The sequence below is a fragment of the Brienomyrus brachyistius genome, chromosome 12 (genome assembly GCF_023856365.1).
Source record: "Brienomyrus brachyistius isolate T26 chromosome 12, BBRACH_0.4, whole genome shotgun sequence".
NCBI classification, from domain to species: Eukaryota; Metazoa; Chordata; class Actinopteri; order Osteoglossiformes; family Mormyridae; genus Brienomyrus; species Brienomyrus brachyistius.
The window spans coordinates 8,228,475-8,250,985 of NC_064544.1; the positions used below are offsets into that span (position 1 = coordinate 8,228,475).

At 47.3% G+C, this 22,511-nt stretch overlaps 1 protein-coding gene across 1 annotated transcript in view; it reads left to right on the forward strand.

Moving 5' to 3' along the window:
- LOC125704757 (protocadherin Fat 4) overlaps positions 1–19,749 on the forward strand; it is an 80,007-nt gene extending 60,258 nt beyond the window's left edge. Inside the window, exons 7-17 of the mRNA XM_048970763.1 lie at positions 3,187–3,367; positions 4,289–4,539; positions 4,899–9,248; positions 10,484–10,588; positions 11,112–11,419; positions 13,822–13,907; positions 14,143–14,322; positions 14,558–14,682; positions 15,082–15,299; positions 16,117–16,378; positions 16,801–19,749. Coding sequence (XP_048826720.1) covers positions 3,187–3,367; positions 4,289–4,539; positions 4,899–9,248; positions 10,484–10,588; positions 11,112–11,419; positions 13,822–13,907; positions 14,143–14,322; positions 14,558–14,682; positions 15,082–15,299; positions 16,117–16,378; positions 16,801–18,668 — 7,934 coding nt within the window. The 3' untranslated portion in view covers positions 18,669–19,749. The remainder of the gene's footprint in view (positions 1–3,186; positions 3,368–4,288; positions 4,540–4,898; positions 9,249–10,483; positions 10,589–11,111; positions 11,420–13,821; positions 13,908–14,142; positions 14,323–14,557; positions 14,683–15,081; positions 15,300–16,116; positions 16,379–16,800) is intronic.
- The last annotated feature ends 2,762 nt before the right edge of the window (positions 19,750–22,511 follow it).

A 22,511-nucleotide genomic window follows, 5' to 3' on the forward strand; every position in this document is an offset into this window, starting at 1 on the left:
GTTGCATAGAGTGTTGTGTAAACTTATAAAGAACAAATTTCAGAAACTTGCTCTGTCCATGGGATTATGTTTTAAAGAAATATTCCGGAGTTCTGGAAATTCAGTGAAGGTTCTGCGTTGGATTGTGTGAGGAGTGAATGAGTTTTGGGTCCTAGTCCTTTAACACGATGAAGAAGCCTGACGTTACGTCATTGGGGATCCATCCATCCATCCATCCATTTTCCAAACCGCTTATCCTACTGGGTCGTGGGGGGGTCCGGAGCCTATCCCGGAAGCAACGGGCACGAGGCAGGGAAGAACCCAGGATGGGGGGCCAGCCCATCGCAGGGCACATTCACACACCATTCACTCACACATGCACACCTACGGGCAATTTAGCAAGTCCAATTAGCCTCAGCATGTTTTTGGACTGTGGGGGGAAACCGGAGTACCTGGAGGAAACCCCACGACGACATGGGGAGAACATGCAAACTCCACACACATGTGACCCAGGTGGAGACTCGAACCCGGGTGTCATTGGGGATCTCATCTCAAAAACAGCAAAAAAAAAATTGGACTGATTGAGCTTTGGAAATTTGTTCTCCAAATGACTGCCTTATCATGATGGAGGGTATGGCAAGATTTTGAAGCACTTGTATAAGCAGGACTGGGACAGGAGAGAGGGGAGAGAATTCCTACAAACCCGAGGTCACAGCACTGGGCTGGAAAGTCGGTGAGGAAAAGCAGGTGGACAGAGCTGGGGGCGGGGTCACCTGGGAGCTCTCGATTTCATTGGCTGGAGCTGCCATGGCGTACCCATCACCTGTTCTGTGTTAGTAAACAGGCCATGACATCACAGCCATCTGAAATGTATTGCCTGGATATTGAGGCCAGAAATTTCTGTGCATTACTTTGCTTACATACTACGGGATGTTTCTCTGAAAGAGGACAAATATCCAACAATCTGATAACAGGAATGGACGTAATTGAAAAAGTTGAAAAAGCCGTGATGTTATAAGCTGTGAACTAAATATACACGCTGGCCTCTTCTACATGCTCAGAGCATTTACTGTAACTGCATCAGATATGAGGACCTGAAGGAGACCAATTTGAAGTTAAGAGGATTGCCGGTCCTTCTGCAGTCTGTGGACTGCCGAACCGTGGCAACTCCTCGCACGAAACATGACCGCACGCGTTTACACTGTCGAATTCTACCGGCTTGCAATGCATCTCTTTTCTATCTTTTCTGGGGATATGGATATTAAGAGTGGTCACATGACTAAGTGGTCTCCATGTGCTTTCCACACAGACGTTAGCCCCAGTCTTCCACAGTCCATTTTGCTCATATTACTTTCATGCATTTTTTTCTGTCTGGAAATGAGAAAATCTTGAATGAAAAGCAGTGAAAGGGCATTGCTGTCAGGGAGCGGCCCTTTTCAATTCTGTCAGTAGGACCAAATATTTGCCTAATTACTTTGCCAGCTATCAGGGTAAGTCAGCTGACTGTCTTTGAACCATAATCACCTCAACGCGCCCCCACCCCCCCAGTTTTGTCATAAGAGCAGAGCATCACAGAAAACGACGAGCCTTGCAAGGAATATGACTGTGAGGGCAGATCGTGATTCATCCCGACTCCGCAAAAGGGAATTCTGAGGCCGCGGTTTTAGGGATCGGTATTTTTGGACGCGACTTGGATCTTTCTTTTTTCTTTTTTTTAAATGTTTGTGTGTTTCAGTGTTTATATTCTGTTGTGCAGGAATGCATTTCGGAAGATTCGTTTATGCACTTAGAATGAATTTCATTAACTTTACATGCTTTCAATCCAGCCTTGGACGTATGTGTAAATGTAGTTTCCGTACCCCCCCTCCCCCCCCCCCGACCAGGGAAGTTGAGCTTGGGGTTGTATCTAATTCCCCTTATCGTACTGCCTAAACAGGGAAGATCACAAAAGCGAGGTGGGTAGCCCCATCGCTAATGATTTTTCAATCGATATTAATAAATTAACGCCGCAAAGGTGAGTGTGGCACAGGAAAGCCCACGTTGTGGAACTGCTCAGAAATTTTCCTTGGTCCGGACCTGAAACAGAAACGTTCCCTTTGGAATCTCTTTTTTCCTTACGGATCTTGCAGGGCTGAAGTCCGGGGGGGGCAGGGAATCGACCAGCCAACTTTTAGTCGTTATTCTTTTCTCGTGTTATGTTAACGCTCCACCGTTTGCGGGCCGAAGCGTTTGATGCTATCGCCATGCGACAACATGAAGTGCAAATGAATTTTAACCATGTTCTGAAGTAACACACGCAGCAGATGTTTAGGTTTTTTTGTTATTATGCTAAGCTGTTATTTCTCATCTGCTCCTGATTTAAAACCAGCCCCACTGAGCGTGTGAGAGTTTTCTTTCGTTCTTTCTCCCTTTTTTCCGTGTCACATAGTGTGGAGGAACAGTTTGATTTTTACTCAAAATGGCTCTCTCTACACACTCAAATCGCAGCGTGTAACTCAAACAGCGCCACTCTCCTTCCCTGCTCCGCGGGTAGATATCCACAAAACACTGAATAAAGAACATCAGAACTTATTTAAAGGGAGCAAACAGCTTAGATGTGCCAAGGCAATATATGCTAATACGTGATAATGGATGATTTCGATGAACAACCCAGAATGAGGTGCCAACCCATTGAATGGCACACTCACACACCATTCACTCACACACCATTCACTCACACGTACAGGCAATTTGGCAACTCCGGTTCACCTCAGCATGTCTTAAGACTACAGGCGGAAGCCAAAGTACCTATAGGAAACCCCAAGGTAACACGGGGAGGGCATGTCAACTCCACCCATCTAGCCATTCATTTTCTGTAACCGATTATCCTGTTCAGGGTCTCGGGGAGTCCGGAACCTATCCCGGAGGCTACGGGCGCAAGGCAGGGAACAACCCAGGATGGGGCGCCAACCTATGGCAAGGCGCACACACACACACACACACACACACACACCTCAGCCTATGTTAAGACTACAGCTGGAAACCAAAGTACCTAGAGGAACCCCCAAGACAACACGGGGAGGACATGCGCAAACAGGAAACCCTAACAGAGATTTGAACCCAGGTCCCGGAGGTGTGAAGCAACAATGCTAACCACGGAACAGTAATTGTAATCGAGGTAAACAATAGTTCATTGTTTCTCATTTCCTTCACCTTTGAAATCCACAGGTTCTCCGGCGCTAAGCGGCACCGGCACGGTCATCGTCCAGGTGGATGACGATAACGACAATATGCCCCTGTTCGCGGCCACCTCCTTCCACACCTCAGTGCCCGAGGACGCGCCCACTGGCACTGACGTCCTGCTGGTCAACGGCTCCGATGCAGATTCCGGCCTCAATGGCGTGATCAGGTTAGTGTGCACCATGCACACAAGGTGGGGGTCCCTGGTCAGAAATGGCTCACCCCCCCCCCCAACCACACCAAGCCACAGCAAACAAAGTAGCAGCACGGTAACTGTAGTAATGAGGATGCTAATCAGTAGTGACAGAATTAGACATGGGCTGACTAGGCCTTGAACAAGTAAAAGGGATATCAGTTAAGTACTAATGTCAGTGGGTTTAAAAAAATGCTTTTTTGAGTGATTTAGTAGTAAAACCTGCTTGTATGTAGGGTCTTTTTGCATTTAATTTAATACCTATAATTACTGATGCAGTGTGGGGGAAATACCTTTGTGAAAAGGGCGTGCGCACTATTAGTAGACGGACCCTTGTCAGTCAGAAGAAGTTTACTTCTGCGTTTTGGTAGAAAATTCTGCAAAAACAGCTTGAAACCTGATACTCTTTTGTAACCCGAAAGTATGACTTTTCGGTCACAAAGAATTCTGGGATTTGTCCAGCACTTAACTGCAGTAGAGGAACATTCGTGTTTAAATGCCTCTGTGCGCTGGAATAAAAACAAACCGCTGAGATGCAAACTCAGTGATACGCTAAAATAAACTTTAAAGACTTTTTTTTATGGATTGCTTAAAAAAGCTAAATCTATGTAAAGATGCAATAAGAGCAACGTGTCTTGTTTTGCTGCACATAAGCCTCCAAACTAATGGCTTCCAACAGTGCCCTCCGCAGGATGCAATTGGCATTACTGGGTGATCAAAAGCCTAAATCTTCATCTTTCCAGCTTTCAACCTTTTTTCCTGCTCAGGGTCATGGAGAGAAGCCTAAATGTATTTCTAATCGAACGCTTTAAAGAAACTTTTAAAATAAGCATTAATTTGTTTACAAAATACAATTCAGTAAATTAACTAATGGGTACGATTTTGTGTGTCCATTAGTTACAGTCTCACAGGTGGAGATGGGCAGTTTTCCATCAATCCCGCTACAGGGCAGATTATCACCAGCTCTCTCCTGGACCGGGAGACCAGGTCTAGCTACGAGCTGCTGGTGGTGGCGTGTGACGGGGGGCAGCCACTGGGCTTGTCCAGCTCGGCTACGGTGTCGGTGCTGGTGCTGGACGTCAATGACAACCCTCCCCGCTTCCACCACCATCCCTATGTTACCCACGTCTCAACCTCCATCTCAGCAGGTAGCCTTTTACTCTGGTGTCTTTCTACTGATGGTCATGAGGGCACCGAGGTCACTCTTGGCTGATATCCTGCGTTCCGAAAGTTATCCTGAATGTTGAATTGCATCTGGACATTGTGCAGTCCAATTCCGATAAAATGGAAATGACCGAAAAGGATCACAGTCAACATTATATATGCCTAGACATTTGTCTATAGGTGTACTTAGATATGTATGCATTGGCAGACAGAATGAGTTACTTTAAAGAAGAATTCTGTGCATGCTACGTTTCATTCTGTTAATCTGAAGATGGCTCAGATGCAAGGAGAAGTTAGGTGCTCCATACTGATAATCCACCATGTTTTTTTTTATCATGCACAGGATCCCTGGTCTTTGCAGTGACGGTGACGGATGAGGATGCCGGACACAACGCTCAGCTTCACTACTCTTTAACGGGCAGGAATTCAGAAAAGTTCAAGATCGACCCCGTGAGGGGGGCCATCACAGCCAACGAGAAGCTAACAGGCAGCTCAGAAGTGACCCTCACCGTCCGAGTGAAGGACGGCGGTGCCACCCCCAAGGTCGACACCACGACAGTGACCGTCAGATTTGTGACAGGGGTGGACTTCCCCATCATCATGATGGAGCAGACTAGCTTCACCTTCCCTGAAAGTCAAGCAACGGACACTCTGGTTACCACTGTTTCCGGCTCCTCTCCCAGAGGGGGAGCGTTATCGTTCTACATCGCCAGTGGAAATCTAGATGGCGCATTTCACATGGACCAGCAAACAGGAGAGCTTTCCATCAGGAAGGGTCTCGATTATGAAAATATACAGAAGTATGTGCTTTGGATCGAAGCCAGAGACCAAGGCTTTCCTCCCTATTCGTCCTACAAAAATGTGGAAATAAATGTACTAGATGTCAACGACAACCATCCTGCTTTCGGACGGGAACCATTCCAGGCCGAGATCTTAGAAAACCTCTCCCCGCAGAGGGTGCTCATGGTGTCGGCCATCGATCGGGACAGTGGTCCCAATGGACAGCTCGAGTACACCATCGTCGATGGGAACAAGGACAATAGCTTCAGCATTAACCGGGCAACCGGTGAGATTCGAACCACGAGGCCCCTTGACAGAGAGAAAGTCGCACAGTATGAACTTAGAATCAAAGCGACAGACCGCGGCATTCCACCAAAAAGCACGTCTGTGAGAGTTCAGATTGGTGTCCTGGATGTGAATGACAATGCCCCCAGGTTCTCCCAGATCTTCAGCACGATGGTCTCTGAGAATGCCCCCATTGGCTTTACCGTGACCCGGGTCACGACTTCTGATGAGGATGCTGGCGTTAATGCCATAAGTCACTATTCCATCACAGACACAAGTCTTCCCTTCGTAATAAATCCCGACATGGGTGATATAACGATCAGTAGACCCCTGAACAGAGAAGACACAGACCGCTACATTGTCAGGGTCTCTGCCCATGATTCAGGCTGGACTGTTAGCACAGACGTGACGATATTTGTAACAGACGTTAATGACAATGCTCCCCGTTTCAGTCGCCCATCTTACTATCTTGACTACCCTGAGCTCACTGAAGTCGGGTCTGTTGTCACTCGTGTCTCAGCGACAGACCCAGATGAGGGCTACAACGGCCAGATATTTTACTTCATTAGGTCACAGTCAGAATTCTTCCGAATCAACTCTACCTCAGGTGAGATCTTTATCAAGCAGCAGTTAAGGTATCAGAACTCCAGTGGACACAGTAATGTCAACATCAACCGGCACAGTTTCATCGTCACTGCATCAGACAGAGGGACTAAACCCCTCATGAGCGAAACCACCGTCATCGTAAACGTAGTGGACAGCAACGATAATCCACCACAATTCGAATCGTCGAGCTACTTCACCCCTGTCACAAAAAGTGTCAAAGTGGGCACAAAGCTTATTAGGCTTGTGGCTGTCGACAAGAAAGATTTTGGTCTAAACTCCGAAGTTGAGTATTTAATATCGGGCGGGAACAGCTCAAGTAGGTTTCGTCTGGATAAACATACAGGCTGGTTGACTGTGGCCACCTCACTCACCCTGGAAACGAATAAAGTTTTCCTCATTGAAGTTACGGCTAAAGACAAAGGGAATCCTCCGCTGTCGTCAAAAACCACATTGCGGGTTGCGGTGACAGAGGAGAACCACCACACACCGGAATTCTCGCAGAACCACATCACTGCCACGGTACCAGAGAGCCTAAGTATAGGCACAGCCATTAGAACGCTTTCAGCAAGGGATAAGGACAGGGAGATGAATGGGTTCATTACCTATAACATTACCTCAGGCAATGAGGCAGGCCTCTTTGCTCTCAACAGTAAGACAGGCGCCTTGACCCTGGCACAGTCATTAGACTACGAAGAAAAACAAACTCATGAACTCAGAGTAACAGGCACGGATGGAGGCTGGATTGCCAAGACCGGTTACATCACCGTCACAATCCACGTAACCGACATAAATGATAACCCTCCCATTTTCAAGCCGGATGAGTACTTTCCAACTGTACAGGAGAACGTCCCCAGTGGCACCGTTGTGGTGCGAATGAATGCAACAGACAGAGACTCAGGGCCAAATGCCGTCATAGCGTACGTGATCCAGTCCTCGGACAGTGACCTATTTGGCATCAACCCCAACACGGGCATCATCACCACACAGGGCTTTCTGGATTATGAGGCCAAGCAGACTTACCACCTAACAGTCAAGGCCTTTAATGTCCCAGATGAGGATCGCTGCAGTTTTGCCAATGTCAACATTCAGCTGGTCGGGGCCAACGAATACGTGCCTCGGTTTGTCTCCAAGCAATACTACTTTGAGGTCTCTGAGGCTGCCCCCAAGGGCACAGTTGTGGGTGAGGTATTTGCAAGTGACCGTGACCTTGGAGTGGATGGGGAGGTCCACTATCTCATTTTTGGGAGAAGCAGAAGAAAGGGCTTTGGCATTAATAAGAAGACAGGACAGGTATACGTCACTGGCCCACTGGACCGTGAGAAAGAGGAGAAGATCTCCCTAAGGGTTTTAGCAAAGAACGCTGGGAGCATCAGAGGGGCAGATATTGATGAGGTCTTTGTGAACATTACTATTCTGGATGCCAACGACCCTCCTGTCTTTTCATTGGAACTGTATGACGTTCAGGTGAGCGAGGGCCTTTCGCCTGGAAGCCTGGTTACTTTCGTCAGTGCCGAAGATTCGGACTCGGTCCCCAGCTGGAGCAGGTTTTCTTACTCCATAGCCACCGATAATGAAAACAATGCCTTTACAATTAATCCTCAGACGGGTGAAGTTTCAGTGGCTGCTGAGCTAGACAGGGAGTCCACACCTGTTTACAATCTGACCCTGCTGGCAACTGATACGGGGTCACCACCTGCCACTGGAAGTGCCACCCTGATCGTGACCTTAGAAGACATCAATGACAACGGTCCCACCTTGGTGACAACCAGGGGGCAGGTGATGGAAAACCAGCGTGCAGGAACACCCATCATGACCTTGAGCTCCATTGACCCTGATCTGCCCCCTAACCAGGGCCCCTTCACATACAGCTTGCTCAGCAGCAGCTCAGCCACCAGCTACTTTAGTCTCAGTTCTTCTGGAGTTCTGACAACCAGTAGGGAAATCGACAGGGAGCAGATTAGTGACTTCTACCTTAATGTGGTAATACGAGACTCGGGTGTTCCCCAGATGTCCTCAATAGGAACAGTCCACATTCAGATCAACGACCAAAATGATAATCCCTCTGAGCCCCGAATGGTGGAGATCTACATCCATTACTTTGGTAACCTGTTCCCTGGTGGGCCCCTAGGTAGCGTGAGACCCCAGGACCCAGATGTACAGGACACATTCCGCTGTTCCCTCACCTCCACCGTGCCGAGCCTCTTCAGCATCACTCCAGGAACCTGTGATCTCAACTCCCATGCCCGTTCCACCGACGGTACGTTCGACTTTTCTGTGCGCAGCAATGATGGGGTCCACGGTGCTGTTGACAGCAAAATCCGAGTTTCCTTCATGGGCTTCACCAATGCCACAATCGACAACAGCATCCTGATCCGCCTCCACGTCCAGGGAGTGAGGGACTTCCTAACCAATCACTACCTGAGCTTCCTTCGAATCGCTAACTCACAGCTGGCTGGGCTTGGCACCGGCGTTCAGCTCTATGGGGCCTTTGAGCTGAACAACCAAACCTTTCTAATGGCTGCCGTGAGACGGGGCTACGGGCAGTACGTGAATCCCAGTGGGGTCGCCACTTTCTTTGAGAGCATCAAGGACATTCTCCAACGGCAAAGCGGTGCCCAGATTGACGTAGTGGACCACGAACCCTGTACCCAGAATCCTTGCCAGAACGGAGGCAACTGCCGAAGACGTCTCGGCGTGGGACCTGAGGTGAAGACCGAGGAAAGCATGCCTGTCATCCTGGTGTCAAACCGGCCTCTGCAGCCGTATGCCTGTAGTTGCATGCCGGGTTACACGGGAGCTCTGTGTGAAGCAGACATCGATGAGTGTCTCCCAGCTCCCTGCCACAACGGCGGCACCTGCCACAACCTGGTGGGCGGCTTCTCCTGCACCTGTCCAGAAGGCTTCACCGGGATGGCCTGCGAACGGGATGTCAACGAGTGCCTGTCCAACCCCTGCAGGAATGGGGCGCTCTGCCAGAACTTCCCCGGGGGCTTTAACTGTCTCTGCAAGTCTGGATTCACAGGTATGGCTCCCCAGCGTGGAGCTACAATGGGCTTTGCCAGAAATACAGGCACAGCTGTTAGGAACCCCAGTATTTCGCACACGACTCCTGCTTTAGTCCAACGAAAATATTTGCTTCCAGATGATTACAGTCTCAACCACAGAAAACCAGTTAGAATGCCAGAAAAGGGTTTATGCTCAGGTTGACGCATTGGGAGGTATCAGCTTGTCGTATTTCTTTTAATTTATTGTAGAGTATGCAAATAAACATCCCAAATAAGGGCTTATTAAAATTTCAGCAGTCTCGTATTTCATAAATGAAATACTCCCTCCCATGTCCTAACTTGGTGTAATACATTCTTGTTTATTAAACAAAGTTATTAATTCACAAAGAGTTCATAAGTATAGAAATAGTTCACTAATTCATCCTGTATTCATTTTTGAATTGCGTATGTTTATATATTGTGCCGAGTTGATTAACGCCAATGTTATTTTATAGTGAGATGGTAAAGATGGATTTGAAATAATTATTATATTTGAGTAATCCGCTGGTTGTATTTTATTGAGATTCACCCCCTGCACATATTGAGACATCACCCCCTAACTCCAGCGTGAGACCTGCCTAGAGACCTGAGAGAGGTTATTATAGCCCTTCAGTATCACGAGCATTATAGATGACCACAAGACATTGCTCTCTCCTTAAAGACGAATGGCCCTGCTTTCAAAATATACCGTTTCACTTACGGTAGTCCGTGCACTTTTTTACTGAAGCCCTCATTTCCCATTTTGCCAATCTGCCTCCAAGAGGAATGTCCCGCCATTAGGTTATTTGTTTTATGCGGCAAAAATTCAGAGCCTAAACGCTGTTCAAATAAACCACCGAGTGTGTTGATCTCACAATCCCATCTGGACATGCCATGCATCACCTTTCCCATATATTATCAAAGGGAGCTGTCTGTTATTCTTTGAAACCCGCTTGTGTTTTCATTATGTAGGTTGGCTTTGTGGGTCTCCTAGATCCCGTCAAAGACATCATTTATCCGATCTGCACTCATGTGTTTAATGCTTATGTGTGTGTTAGGTTAGCTATGAATCTGCTCCATTTCACAAGGTGAAAGATTTAGAATCCTCTGACTTTAAAACTGTGCGAGACCCATGAATGGCGGCAGGAACGAATGTCCTCATGAATTTTGGATGCCTACCGTTGTGCTGCATGGTTATTCATCCATCTTTGCATGTGTCGTCTTGTGAACCCAGGGAAAACGTGTGAGTCTGCCATCAATTACTGTGAGTGTAACCCTTGTTTTAACGGTGGCTCCTGTCAGAACGGCCTCGATGGATATTACTGTCACTGCCCGTTTGGTAAGTGAATACTCAGCTGACATGCCAGTGCTGGCCTTTCCGGAAGGCCCCTCTTGTCTCAATAGTGTCAACAGCGATCTCTCCTAGCAACCCTGGAGTATATCGCCATGTACCTTCATGTACTAAAGGAATAGATTCAGTTACTGACCCAAAACGTATGTCAAAAGCAGCCGGATGCTGTTGGACTGGTTCTTGTACTATAGCCCAATAGGGGGTTTGGGAAGGAGATATGGATTCTAGGTACGTGTCCACCACTTATGTGAGGTCATATCATATTCAGATTCTGTCATTACCTGTGCCCATATTTTATTTATTCCCATTTAATGTAAATCATGATGTATGATAATCAAATCATAATAATGGAAATGCCTTCCAGTATATGCCAAGGTCAATACATCATGAAATCATGTAGTACACTGGTGTGATGCAAAAGCTCTTCTCACGTTTTTCTAAATAAATCTCCAGTTAAATTTATATTGTTATATAAATGCTTTGTATAAAAGAGTATATACTTTTTTTCTAGGTGTCTTCGGAAAACACTGTGAACTGAACAGCTATGGATTTGAGGAGATGTCGTACATGGAGTTTCCCAGTCTGGATCCCAATAATAACTACATCTACATCAAGTTTGCCACCATAAAGAGCAATGCCCTCCTGCTTTACAACCATGACAACCAGACTGGAGAAAAAGCAGAGTTTCTGGCTCTTGAAATTCTTGAAGGACAGATGCAGTTCTCCTTTAACTTGGGAAGTGGGACCTATAAACTAAGGACCACAAAAAGTGTTTCAGATGGACAGTTCCATACGGTCATCGCAAGAAGAGCTGGAATGGTGAGCGATGTCTCTCTTTCTCTGCTGTTTTAACATTCAAGACGACGCCGTGAGAGACAAGCTTATTAAATGGTAGACTAGTAACATTTGTCATATTCCTCTACAAGTGTCAAAAGCTTTGAGATGTTAAGTGGGATAGTTCATGCAGTAATGGGATTTCAAGTTGCGCATACCTACATGCACAGAATGTCCCTTTAGATTTCAGTTCGCAGTAGGAATCCCACTGGCTTCTTTGAAATGCTTAGGATTTTTTGGTTTTCTGTAAGCAGTGTGCAGAATCAGATGCACTACTTCATTTTAAAAGGAGCTTGAAGCCCAGAACTTGTAATTAAACTGCCCACACTGGTAGTTTTGTTTGTGGCTTTCATACTTTATAATTACGTCTGAAAACTCGGGCTGTTTGGATTTGCATTAGAGGCTCGAAATGCTCCTGATTCTTCCTTCGGCCAGATTCCTCGCTCTTTGCTCAGACTTTGTTCTTCCCTTCCGTCGTTTTCTGAACCGGAATTTTTTATTTTTTTTTAAAGGGTTTTATAGTGCAAGTCCCCAGTATGACTCCAAATCTGTCATTCCTTACAGTGCAAGGGGATTTGGTAGGAAACTGGTAAAATCGTTAAAATTGTCAGGGTGCAGAACCTCTCTGCAGGTTCTGCAGGGATTGTGCCCCCCACCACACCACAGCCAACTCAATGAAATTACCCCCCCAAAGCTGGAAAGGTGAAATGAAAAGATAATAAGCACGTGGCACCTTTCTGTACTGTCTACCCACTCCCCCCTCCACCGACTCTTGAAAGGCAGCCCAGTGACCATGTTTGTCCCAGAAGGTCTCGTGGTGCATATGGCAAATGTCGAATCTGTTGGTTCTGTGTTTTCATTTGGCCAAGCATGAAAACAATGTAAGCCACAGGGAGGTTTATTTGCAAAAAAATCCCCCCCCAGCCACCCCCTATTTTTTAGTACAGACCCTCAGCATCATTTTAGCTACTGGAGTCAGATCGTACCACTTGTGGGGGGGGGGGCACATTTCATAGCAAAAAACTGTCCTGATATTATTATCGGTGTCAGTGTTTATATTGCTGCCTGGCTGGAGGCCAAACAAAGACACCCTTCCCCTGTTCGATGGATGTAAAGACCATTTTCAGCAAAAAACGGGAAGTGTAACACCGGCAGCTCCCTTAAACTCCTTCGTCAAACCGTTGGTCCGGAGACACTGGGATTGCTCGTCAGCCTTGGCCCCTTCCGTGGTTTGTCACTAAGTTCTCAACGTTGCTTTGTCTCCCCATTGCATTCTTTATTTCTGAGCAAAACTTGTGTGCTTTGATGTTGCTCAGTTTTCATGATGTCCCACAACGAAAGAGGAGTCAGCATTTTCCCCGCGTCCTTGGCCTGAGTTCACAGCATACTTGATGGTGATGCCACGTTTAGTGCTCTGTTTTTGCCGTGAATCTGCACGCTTGGCTCGGATTTGGGATCTCCGTAGCTGAACACGTGTGGACTTGGCACTATGTACTGGGGCTGAATCACATGCGCTTGTGCGTTTATCAGTTTTTTGCTGCTTGGGATTGTACAGGAGCAAGAGGTGGTGAACTCCTACAGATGCTAAGGATGGAGGCGTGTTTTGACATTTTGAACACATTTCTATGTACTGTCGACTGCCTCTTATAGCCCCTGGAGAATAACAGTACGGTAAAACGGTCATTAACGTACTGCTGACTGCAAATTTAATCACAGTCTTTAGTTACTATTGGATTACTAAACACTTAAATGTATGACAAATATATAGATGTTTGATGCAGCTGAAAATACTTCCTTAGTTCCGTCTTTTTTCGTGATATTTTGTACATTTTTAGAATTTGAGGTGGGACAGTTTTATTTTTGTCACAGCGACGCACATTTTTTCCCCAAAATCAGTCATTGATAATGATACAAAAGAAAAAAGATTTCCTCAGTGCAGTTGCCTTTTTACCGATATTCCGGATATTTCTGGTCATCGCATCATGCCTGTTTTCGCTCCAGGGTTTCACTTGAAAATGATCCATTATGTGTCAAGTAAATCCTAGAAACAAGTTTCGCGCAAAGCTTTCAAGGAGCAGCTTGAGTTTGCATCTGAAATATGGTGATTGAGCAGGTGTGGCCTTGGAAATAGGAGAGCTTTGGTATACGCTATCGTTTTTACTGGGAAATTACTTACAGCTGCTTTTTGAAACATTTTCGTGGACTCTGAACTCAAACTCACCCCTGCTCGCAGTCTTTGTTAATCTAAGTCCCTCCATTTCCGACAATGATTACATAATAGCAGTGTGCTTAATTTAAATGAACTTCATTGACTCCTGGCTCTGATGTCAGAGTACTATAGGCGTTCATTGTCTCACTGTGCCTGTGATGTCATCTATGCCATTCAGGCAGCGTCCCTGACTGTGGACCTCTGTGGTGAGAACCAGGAGCCCAGCTACTGCGCCGTCAGCAACGTTGCCGTCCACACTGACTGGTGAGTGAGAGGAGCACCAGGAGAGACCGCGATCCATCTCGCACGGGTCTGTGAAATCATCACATTGTAAGAGGCGGCCGTGCCAGGCTAGGAGCGTGAAGGTTGGATCGGGGTCCCGGAGCAATGTAGCAGAAGAAGCAGGCCCGCCGGAGTTTATTTGCGGAGGGTTGGCGATCAGTGGGCCATGTTGTTATAAGAGGCATTGACCCCCGGCGACCCTCCCGTGCCTTGGCAGGATCTTGGACGTGCAGCCGAATCGCCTCTCAGTGGGCGGAGTCCGGTCGATCGAGCCCATCCTTCAGCGCCCGGGTCAAGTTGCCACCCACGACTTTGTTGGCTGCATCATGGAGTTCGCCGTCAACGGGCGGCCCCTGGAACCCAGCCAGGCCCTGGTGTCTCATGGGATCCTGGACAGGTCTGGGGCCCACTAGTGCATTGGGATGGTCATTTCTCTCTGTATTTCACTTAAGACCTAGAATGTCCATGGCTTCCTCCTTTAAATTCCAGCAAATCATCATAGTAGTCAAAGAAAGACTTATGCAATGTACATTTATAGTCAACGTCAATATATTTCCGTCCATCCATATCTAAATGTAGGCAGCTCTCATTCGTGGGAATAGTCTAAACTGGTGTGGTCTGTATCCCTGTAGATGTCCCAGGCTGGAAGGGGCCTGCACTGCCAGTCCCTGCCGACACGGAGGCACTTGCGTGGACCACTGGTCCTGGCAGCAGTGCCGTTGCACAGAGGGATTCGGCGGGAAACTCTGTGAGAAATGTAAGCCCCGGCCTTCCAATTATCTACCAAGCTTCTGACAGCATGGGTCACCATATTTTGGATTTTCAAAAAGAGGACATTAGGGGCAAGAGAGATGTGTCAACGCAATGCAAATATGTGCATAGGAAATATTATGACTGTACAGATTAAATGTCAGCATGAAACAAAGTCCAGGACAGTTCAGGCAATTTTCAGTTCCCAAAAAAAGAGGACTTAGTGACAAACCACTGAAGAGGCCAAGGCTAAGAAGCAAACGTATGGAAGAAAAGGACATATAGTAACTGTAGGTTAATCAGAGTAAGCACAGCTGTAGTGTGAAACCAGACACCGTGATAAAATCGCCATCTCAGGCCGTGTGAGAACCTGCCTTCACTGATCCCCCTGCTTCTTCCACACCAGACATGACGGCGGACACAGCGCTGTCTCTGGACGGGAGCGGCCGTCTGGACTACACCATGAGCCAGAGCCACAAACGTGACCTGCTGCTGGGCCGCCGGCCCCAGGGACCGGCGCGCGACCCCGGCGCCCCGAGCAGCCTGGAAGTCCGCTTCCGTACCCGCAGCAGGAGCGGCACGCTGTTCCACGTCCAGGAGAGCAGCAACTACACCACAGTGAAGGTAAAGCCCGGAGGCAGTGGGCTATTCGTGACTGGCCGCCGCCTCGACCCGGTCTGCCGCTCCATCACCCTCCCTCAGCACTCTCGTTTCGCAGCACCCAGGGCCCTGACAGATCCTGGGCCTCCATCCAGGGCCTGAAAACTCATTCATCTCCTTAACCGTTCCCCCGGTCACTTTCCCTGGGACACAAAGGCCCTCTCCGGTTTTGTTTTCCGGATTTGACCCTTCTCCAGAAACACCACTACTGTTCCGACGTGACGAGCCATATCCGATGTCTTACTTAATAAGCATCACAACAAGATGCTGATCAGGAATTTGTTTTCCAGATTCCCTTCCAAACTTTGGGTTAGGCTTTTTCCATTGCCAGGTTTTCTGGAATGGTTTAAGAAACATCTCACTCCAGCTGTTCCTACAATTATTTCGTTGTACTTTTGTGCTTATATTTATTTCAGTATCCATTTGGGGTAAACTTCACACATCACAATGGTTACATGCTGAGGATGCCTATAATCTGTTTGTTAGATTTTTTTTTTACCTGGAACAATTAATATAAGCATTACAGGAAGCTTCTAGGTGACCAGATTCATGAAAACATATGTGGATTGGAATAAAAATTAAATACTTTGCACTCTATGAATAAAAATGATACCCTTCTTATAAGAAGCTCATGAAATATATGCTTTTAAAAAAAAAACACTATTTGACACTCTCGGCATATGACATAACAAGTAAATTAAGTTGTACAAAGTACCTCTGTGAATGTGAGGAGCAGCAGGGATCACAGAGTGACACACTGAACTCTCCGTCTCCCTCCCAGCTGAAGAACGGAAATCTGCACTACATCTCTGATGCTGGCGTGGGGGGGAAAGTGGAGAGGACCCTGGGGGATACGTCGGTCGCCGACGGCCAGTGGCACACGTTCCTTCTCCAGAAGAATGGGACGGCCACCTACCTGCGGGCCGATGACTCACAGCCGAAGGAGATCCTCCATCACACGCAGGATTTTGGGGGCATGGACGTCCTCACGCTATCACTGGGAGGGGTACCTCCTGGGCACACCCATCAGAAGTCGACTACTGGTAAGTGGACTCTTTCCAGTTAATGACATCATACAAGTTTATTAAAAGTGGTTTAGAGATTTTCTCCTATAGAAACAAAGGCATAACCCACTAGTGATAATCAATTGAATTACAGCTTACCTAATACATATTAGTTACCAGTTACCCTTTAGTTACTAGTTGACAGTTGCATAAACTAAGAAATTCAACATCTGACCACAGACAATTCATCCCTCTATCCTTAATTGTTTATCTTTATTATCCCTCTATATTCATCATCCCTTTGTATTCATCAACCACTTTGGGTGGGGGAGGGGAGGGGGGGGCTTGGAGTTTGCCCCAGGCAGCATAAAGTGGGTGTACACTGGCAGGTCAGGTAATTGCTAATTTTCCTTTGGCATGTAATTGAGTCAGCCAATGTTTGGATCTTGACTCCTTTTCAGGTTTTGATGGTTGCTTGGCCTACGTCAAATACAACGGGGAGTACCTGCCCTTCAGCGGCGAGCACCACGCCGTCACCATCTCCAAGAGCCACCCAATGGTCAAGATCGGGTGCAGGGGGCCCAACGTGTGCGCCAGCAACCCCTGCTGGGAAGGTCTGCTGTGCGTCAACCAGTGGTATGACTACCAGTGCATGCCCCCAGGCGACTGCTCCTCAAGCCCATGCCAGAACGGGGGCAGCTGCGAGCCGGGCCCCCGCTCCGGATTCACCTGCACCTGCACCGAGCCCTATACCGGCAAAACTTGCGAAACCCTGGTGGCCTGCCTAGAGGTACACTGTCCCCAGGGATCCACCTGCAGAATGACCAGCAATGGGGGCTCTGTGTGCAGCCCTGTACCCGCAGAGGGCCTCACCTTGCCCATTTGGGCCGTCCCAGCCATTGTGGGCAGCTGCGCCACGGCACTGGCTCTGGTGGTGCTCAGCCTCATCCTCTGCAACCACTGCAAGGGTCGCAAGACGAAAGTGCCGAAGGAGGAGAAGAAGCCCAAGGAGAAGAAAAAGAAGGGCAGTGAGAACGTGGCCTTCGACGACCCCGACAACATCCCACCGTACGGGGACGACATGGCAGTTCGCAAGCAGCCGGAGGGGAACCCCAAGCCCGACATCATCGAGAGGGAGAACCCATACCTGATCTATGATGAGACAGACCTCCCACACAGCAGCGAGACAGTGCCCAGCGCCCCCTGTGCCCCCTGCATCGGCCCCGAGGCAGATATCGAGCACTATGATATCGATAACGCCAGCAGTATTGCACCATCCGACGCAGACATCATCCAGCACTACAAGCAATTCCGAAGCCACACGCCCAAGTTCTCCATCCAGCGGCACAGCCCACTCGGGTTTGCCAGGCAGTCTCCTCTGCCCTTGGGGGCCAGCAGCTACACCTATCAATCCGGCTACGCCCAGGCACTGCGCTCTACCCCTCTGAGCCACTCCACTTGCCCCACACCCAACCCACTCTCCCGCCATAGTCCGGCACCCTTCACCAAGCCATCGTCCTTCTATCGCAACAGCCCCGCCCGGGAGTTGAGCCTCGCCCGTAGGGAAGGCAGCCCCCTGGATCTGCACACCGAGGCATGCCAACCCGGCATGTTCAACTATGCCACTCGCTTGGGCCGTAGGAGCAAAAGTCCCCAGACAATGGCAGGTCACGGCTCCCGGCCAGGTAGCCGCCTCAAGCAGCCCATCGAGCAGATCCCCCTGGAGACGGGACCTCCGGTCGGGCTCTCCATCGAGGAGGTTGAGCGGCTCAACACTCCCCGGCCTCGCAACCCAAGCATCTGCAGCGCCGATCATGGTCGTTCCTCATCCGAGGAAGACTGCCGGAGACCCCTTTCACGGGTGCGGAACCCTGCCGACGGCATCCCCGCCCCGGAATCGTCCTCTGAGAGTGACTCGCACGACTCCTTTACCTGCTCCGAGATGGAGTACGACCGGGAGAAGCCGGTGGCCTATGGCTCCCGCATGCCCAAGCTCTCGCAGGTCAATGAGTCGGACGCAGATGACGAGGAATATGGTGGCCGGCTCAAGCATCGGCGGTACTCCAGCCGCCGTGCCGAGGGGGGGCCCAGCAGCCCTCAGATGCCCCTGACTGACCATTACACCTTGCCACATAAACTGGGCCAATCGACCGGAGCCTTCAACTGGGACAATCTGTTGAACTGGGGTCCCGGTTTCGGTCACTATGTCGACGTTTTCAAGGATCTGGCGTCGCTTCCGGAAAATGGCGCCGAGAAAGACATTGAAATGAACAGTGGCGACGGATCGGTGACCATTCTGAACGAAGGAGAGGCCGAGCAGTACGTCTGAGACTGTATTTATATTAACTGACCGTTTTGTACTGTTTTATTAAAACAAGATATAAATAATGAGCAAGGGACTTTGGATATGCAGTACATGTTCCCCATTCCTCTCGGGTCTGACGATCTTAAATGCAGTAAGGCAGAGGTTAAATCTGAACTTGCCAGGTGCTTGGGTGTTGGAAACACTCAACTTGACGCACAATGAACGCAGCACACATAAAACCGTTAGCAAAAAACAAAAGGGACATGGCGTCTTGGCTTGGGAGCTGAATTAATGAGTCCATCTGAGTCTATCAAATTCCACTCTTTAACCGTAACAATCGCATTTTTAAGTTTAGCCAAGATTCTTGACATATTTCTGCTCACGTCGATGCTGCATTTTCAAGAGGAGGGCGGGAATTTCGGCCACACCTAAAAACGTGGCATCCAGGTGATGCCATGAAAGCAATCACTCCTATTGGCCGGCACTGTGACCCAGTCCCTCCCAAAGCCGTGCAGCGTGTTTCCACTCAGAGGGCCAGCCAAGAGGTCAGATTAACTAACCGCTGCCTTACGGACATTTGAGTATTTGCTTGAAAGTGAGAAACCGCTTGACTTTTTCCCACCCTCTCCTTTCTCCCCCACCCTCGTCACTGACTTTGAGTAGAGCACTTGGCACTCATTTTCGCCACTGTCAGGCGGTTGGCGTTTCTTGTCGACCAGCTAAAAAGGGAAGCCAGAGGCTCGCTCGTCAAGTACCCCGACACGCTGTCCAACTCCTCAGAGACTATGAACTCATGTACAGTTCCACTTAAGTGAACGTCTTGAATGAACGTGTTTTCTGTGTTTTTGCTTTTGAGATTTCGGAAAGTGTACGGTTTATACATTTGTACTGTTGAATAACTTAAAACGACTTAAGCTGTGTTTTTATGGATATTTTCATATGCTGAAAATAATGTTCTTACTTTCAGGGAAAGTAAGATGAATTACTTATTTTTACATTTGTTACTTATGTAACGCCAGTATTTTCCACTTTTGATAACTGTAACATACTGTATGCTTTATACATGTAAAAGCCAATAACAGAATAAAAAAATATTTATTTTAAATATGTAGTTTTCAATATATGTACACTTATGCAGTGTAGGTATGTCATTACATGTTGTTTGGCCTTTGTGGGATTCCATAACAAGCCTTCTGAAACGTTCCTTTACTTGGCTGTAATTGTTTTCTCTATAATGTGGGTGGTATGGCATCGAGTACCCAGAGGGTCCTACTTGTTTCAGATTGGAGATTAAGTAGAATTCATGCTGAGGTGAAAAAAGCCATTTTAAACAGTAAATGAAACTGAGCTACTCTAAACATGGCCAAGCACAACATAGGCAATACCACCCGATCATGCTGGGTCTGTATTGCTTTAAGGGATCGTTTGCATCTGGCTTATTGAGCAAGACGCTCACCGTGGGGCCCCGAAGATCAGGGGCCCGACCCGTTTATCTTCTCCCTCATGGAGAGGCAGGGCTCAGACAAGTGGGGGCGCTTCATCCGGACGACTGGGCCGTGACAGAACCCAGGCGGAGATGGGAGCCATATCACAGGCCGGGCAGAATGTCCTATCCTCCCGGAGTTAAAATAATAGGCAAGTTTGGAAAGAAGTGAACTCTGCACAAATTCCAACCCAGCGCCTATGACTGACAGGCTGAAACACAATGGAGAGGCAATCAGAATGTAGACTTTAAAAACCAGTAATACCCTGGATAGGAAACACTGCAATCCAGTGTCTGCAGGAAAAAGCCATGCGTTACAGAAAACTATATAAAAAAGAAACACTACATATATCAAAATTACACTTTTTATGTGGTGGTTATAATGTCAAGATATATATATAAATTTAAAAGATATCTATGTGTGTGTGTGTGTATATAAGCATATATATATAAGCTATAGATGAATATTCTTTGAATATATATATATATAAAGCTACAGATGTCTGTCTTTTTAAGAAGATCGGTGACGGCATTGATGTAATTAAAGCCACTCTCTCAGACTTTCCTACTTTTTTCAGATGCCGAACATATTTTAAAGCATTTCCCATTTTATGGGACTCTTTATGATGAGTCATGTACTTTCAAATTACAGACAATATGACGTGACTCGCCCCCTAGAATAGGTTTTGTGTCTCCTACTGCTTAGTAAGCTGGATGCATGTCTGTGTGGCGATCCTCATGGTGTTGAATTCTGCTGACCTTTCCAATGTCAAGACAATCCCTGTTTACTTTAAAAAATTCTTAACTGTGCATGTAAGCAGTGGGATGAGGAAACATGTTTATTGAAACTGGCTTCTAATTAACAAAGTTCTGTTTTATAACTGGCAACCCCAATGGGGTTTATCCATTTAAATCTGCTTCGAAGTGGTTTCTTTCAAGACACCAAGACAAGAGTCTTTGGACTCGTTTCAAAACATTTTATCTTTCTCCAACTCTGCTGAGGACCATTGTTGGTATTCTAAATATTAGAATACAGTGTTTTACCCCAAGCAATGAACACGTATGTGTAGTATTATGGGCAATATTGTTATTGAAGAGATGTATATGAATAACATAGGTTACTGGAGATGTTAGCTTATTTAAACAAGGACTGCATGTTGGATTGGAAATCGTGTAAGCATGAAGTTTGCATTTGCTCCTTGTGGTCATGACGACTTTTGCGAGAGATCACGCATCGCACACGACTCGAGCAAATCCTTAAGAGGTCGATCGGAAAAACGGACTTTGTATATTTCAAAGGGAGCTGCTACTGGGAATGATGTGGTTGGAATTCCTACCCCCTCTAATGGGAGACAAATGTCGAAGAGGGACATCGTGCGTCTGTTAAGCACTTACATCTGAAACAACTGCAGATCTACAAATTATCACCCGATCTTAAGGGGCCTTTATGCTCACATCTGTATAGAAGCTGTGTGCTCGGTTCCGATAGCTTTGCTTAATATTGACTGTACTCAGCCAAGTGATGCTTTTCATGGACACATGAAAGCGTCAGGGGAATTTACCGTGGGAAATTAAAAACAAACATGCTCCCGCACGGACCGCTACCAGCTGGTCTCCGTTGTTTCTTCTCCAAACAGTGTCGCGAGGCACCCGTCTCCCGGACGGCGTTCAGGCGTTTCTGCACAGTAACGCTCGGACTCGGAGGGATTAAATGTCACTCAGGTGATGCGCCACCACAGCGCTACACGCGAAGCCTGCCGTCACTGCCATGCCACAACTGGAGCCAAGGTCATACATCATCTCCGGTTTGGCCACGTAGGATGTTGTGTCAGAGGGGATAGGAGTTACTATAGTTACCGTACCATCTGCGTTATCTATGACGCTACTTTCAGGTCAAAACTTCATTCCCTCTGTGCTTGTTTGATCAGTCACGGAACCACACTTGGAGGTTACAAGTAGACCTCATGTTTCCTATTAAAACCCCATACACAGATTTAATGGGCTACTTATTGCAAGATGATTCAAACAGAAAATATCAATGCCCTACAGTGTTTTTGTTTGCTTGCAAAAAATCGTTTAAATTGTTTTAATTGACAATTATATTGTTAAGTTCAGCAAAACAGTATCATTTTTGGTCTGCGTGGCAAACTGTGTTATGAACACTGTACGAGAATCTTTACGAAATATAAAATCTGGATGGCTTGTTAATCCATGGTTCACTAAAAGTCTCTTGAATGCAGTTTGATTGTAACTTCATCATCTTCCGGCCCACGTTTTCACAAAGGAAACTGAAAGGCAAAAAGAACACAAATAAACTAAAGAGTCAGTTTATACCTAATAAACCCTCTTGAAGTGTACAAGGTACCCACCCACCAATCTAACCC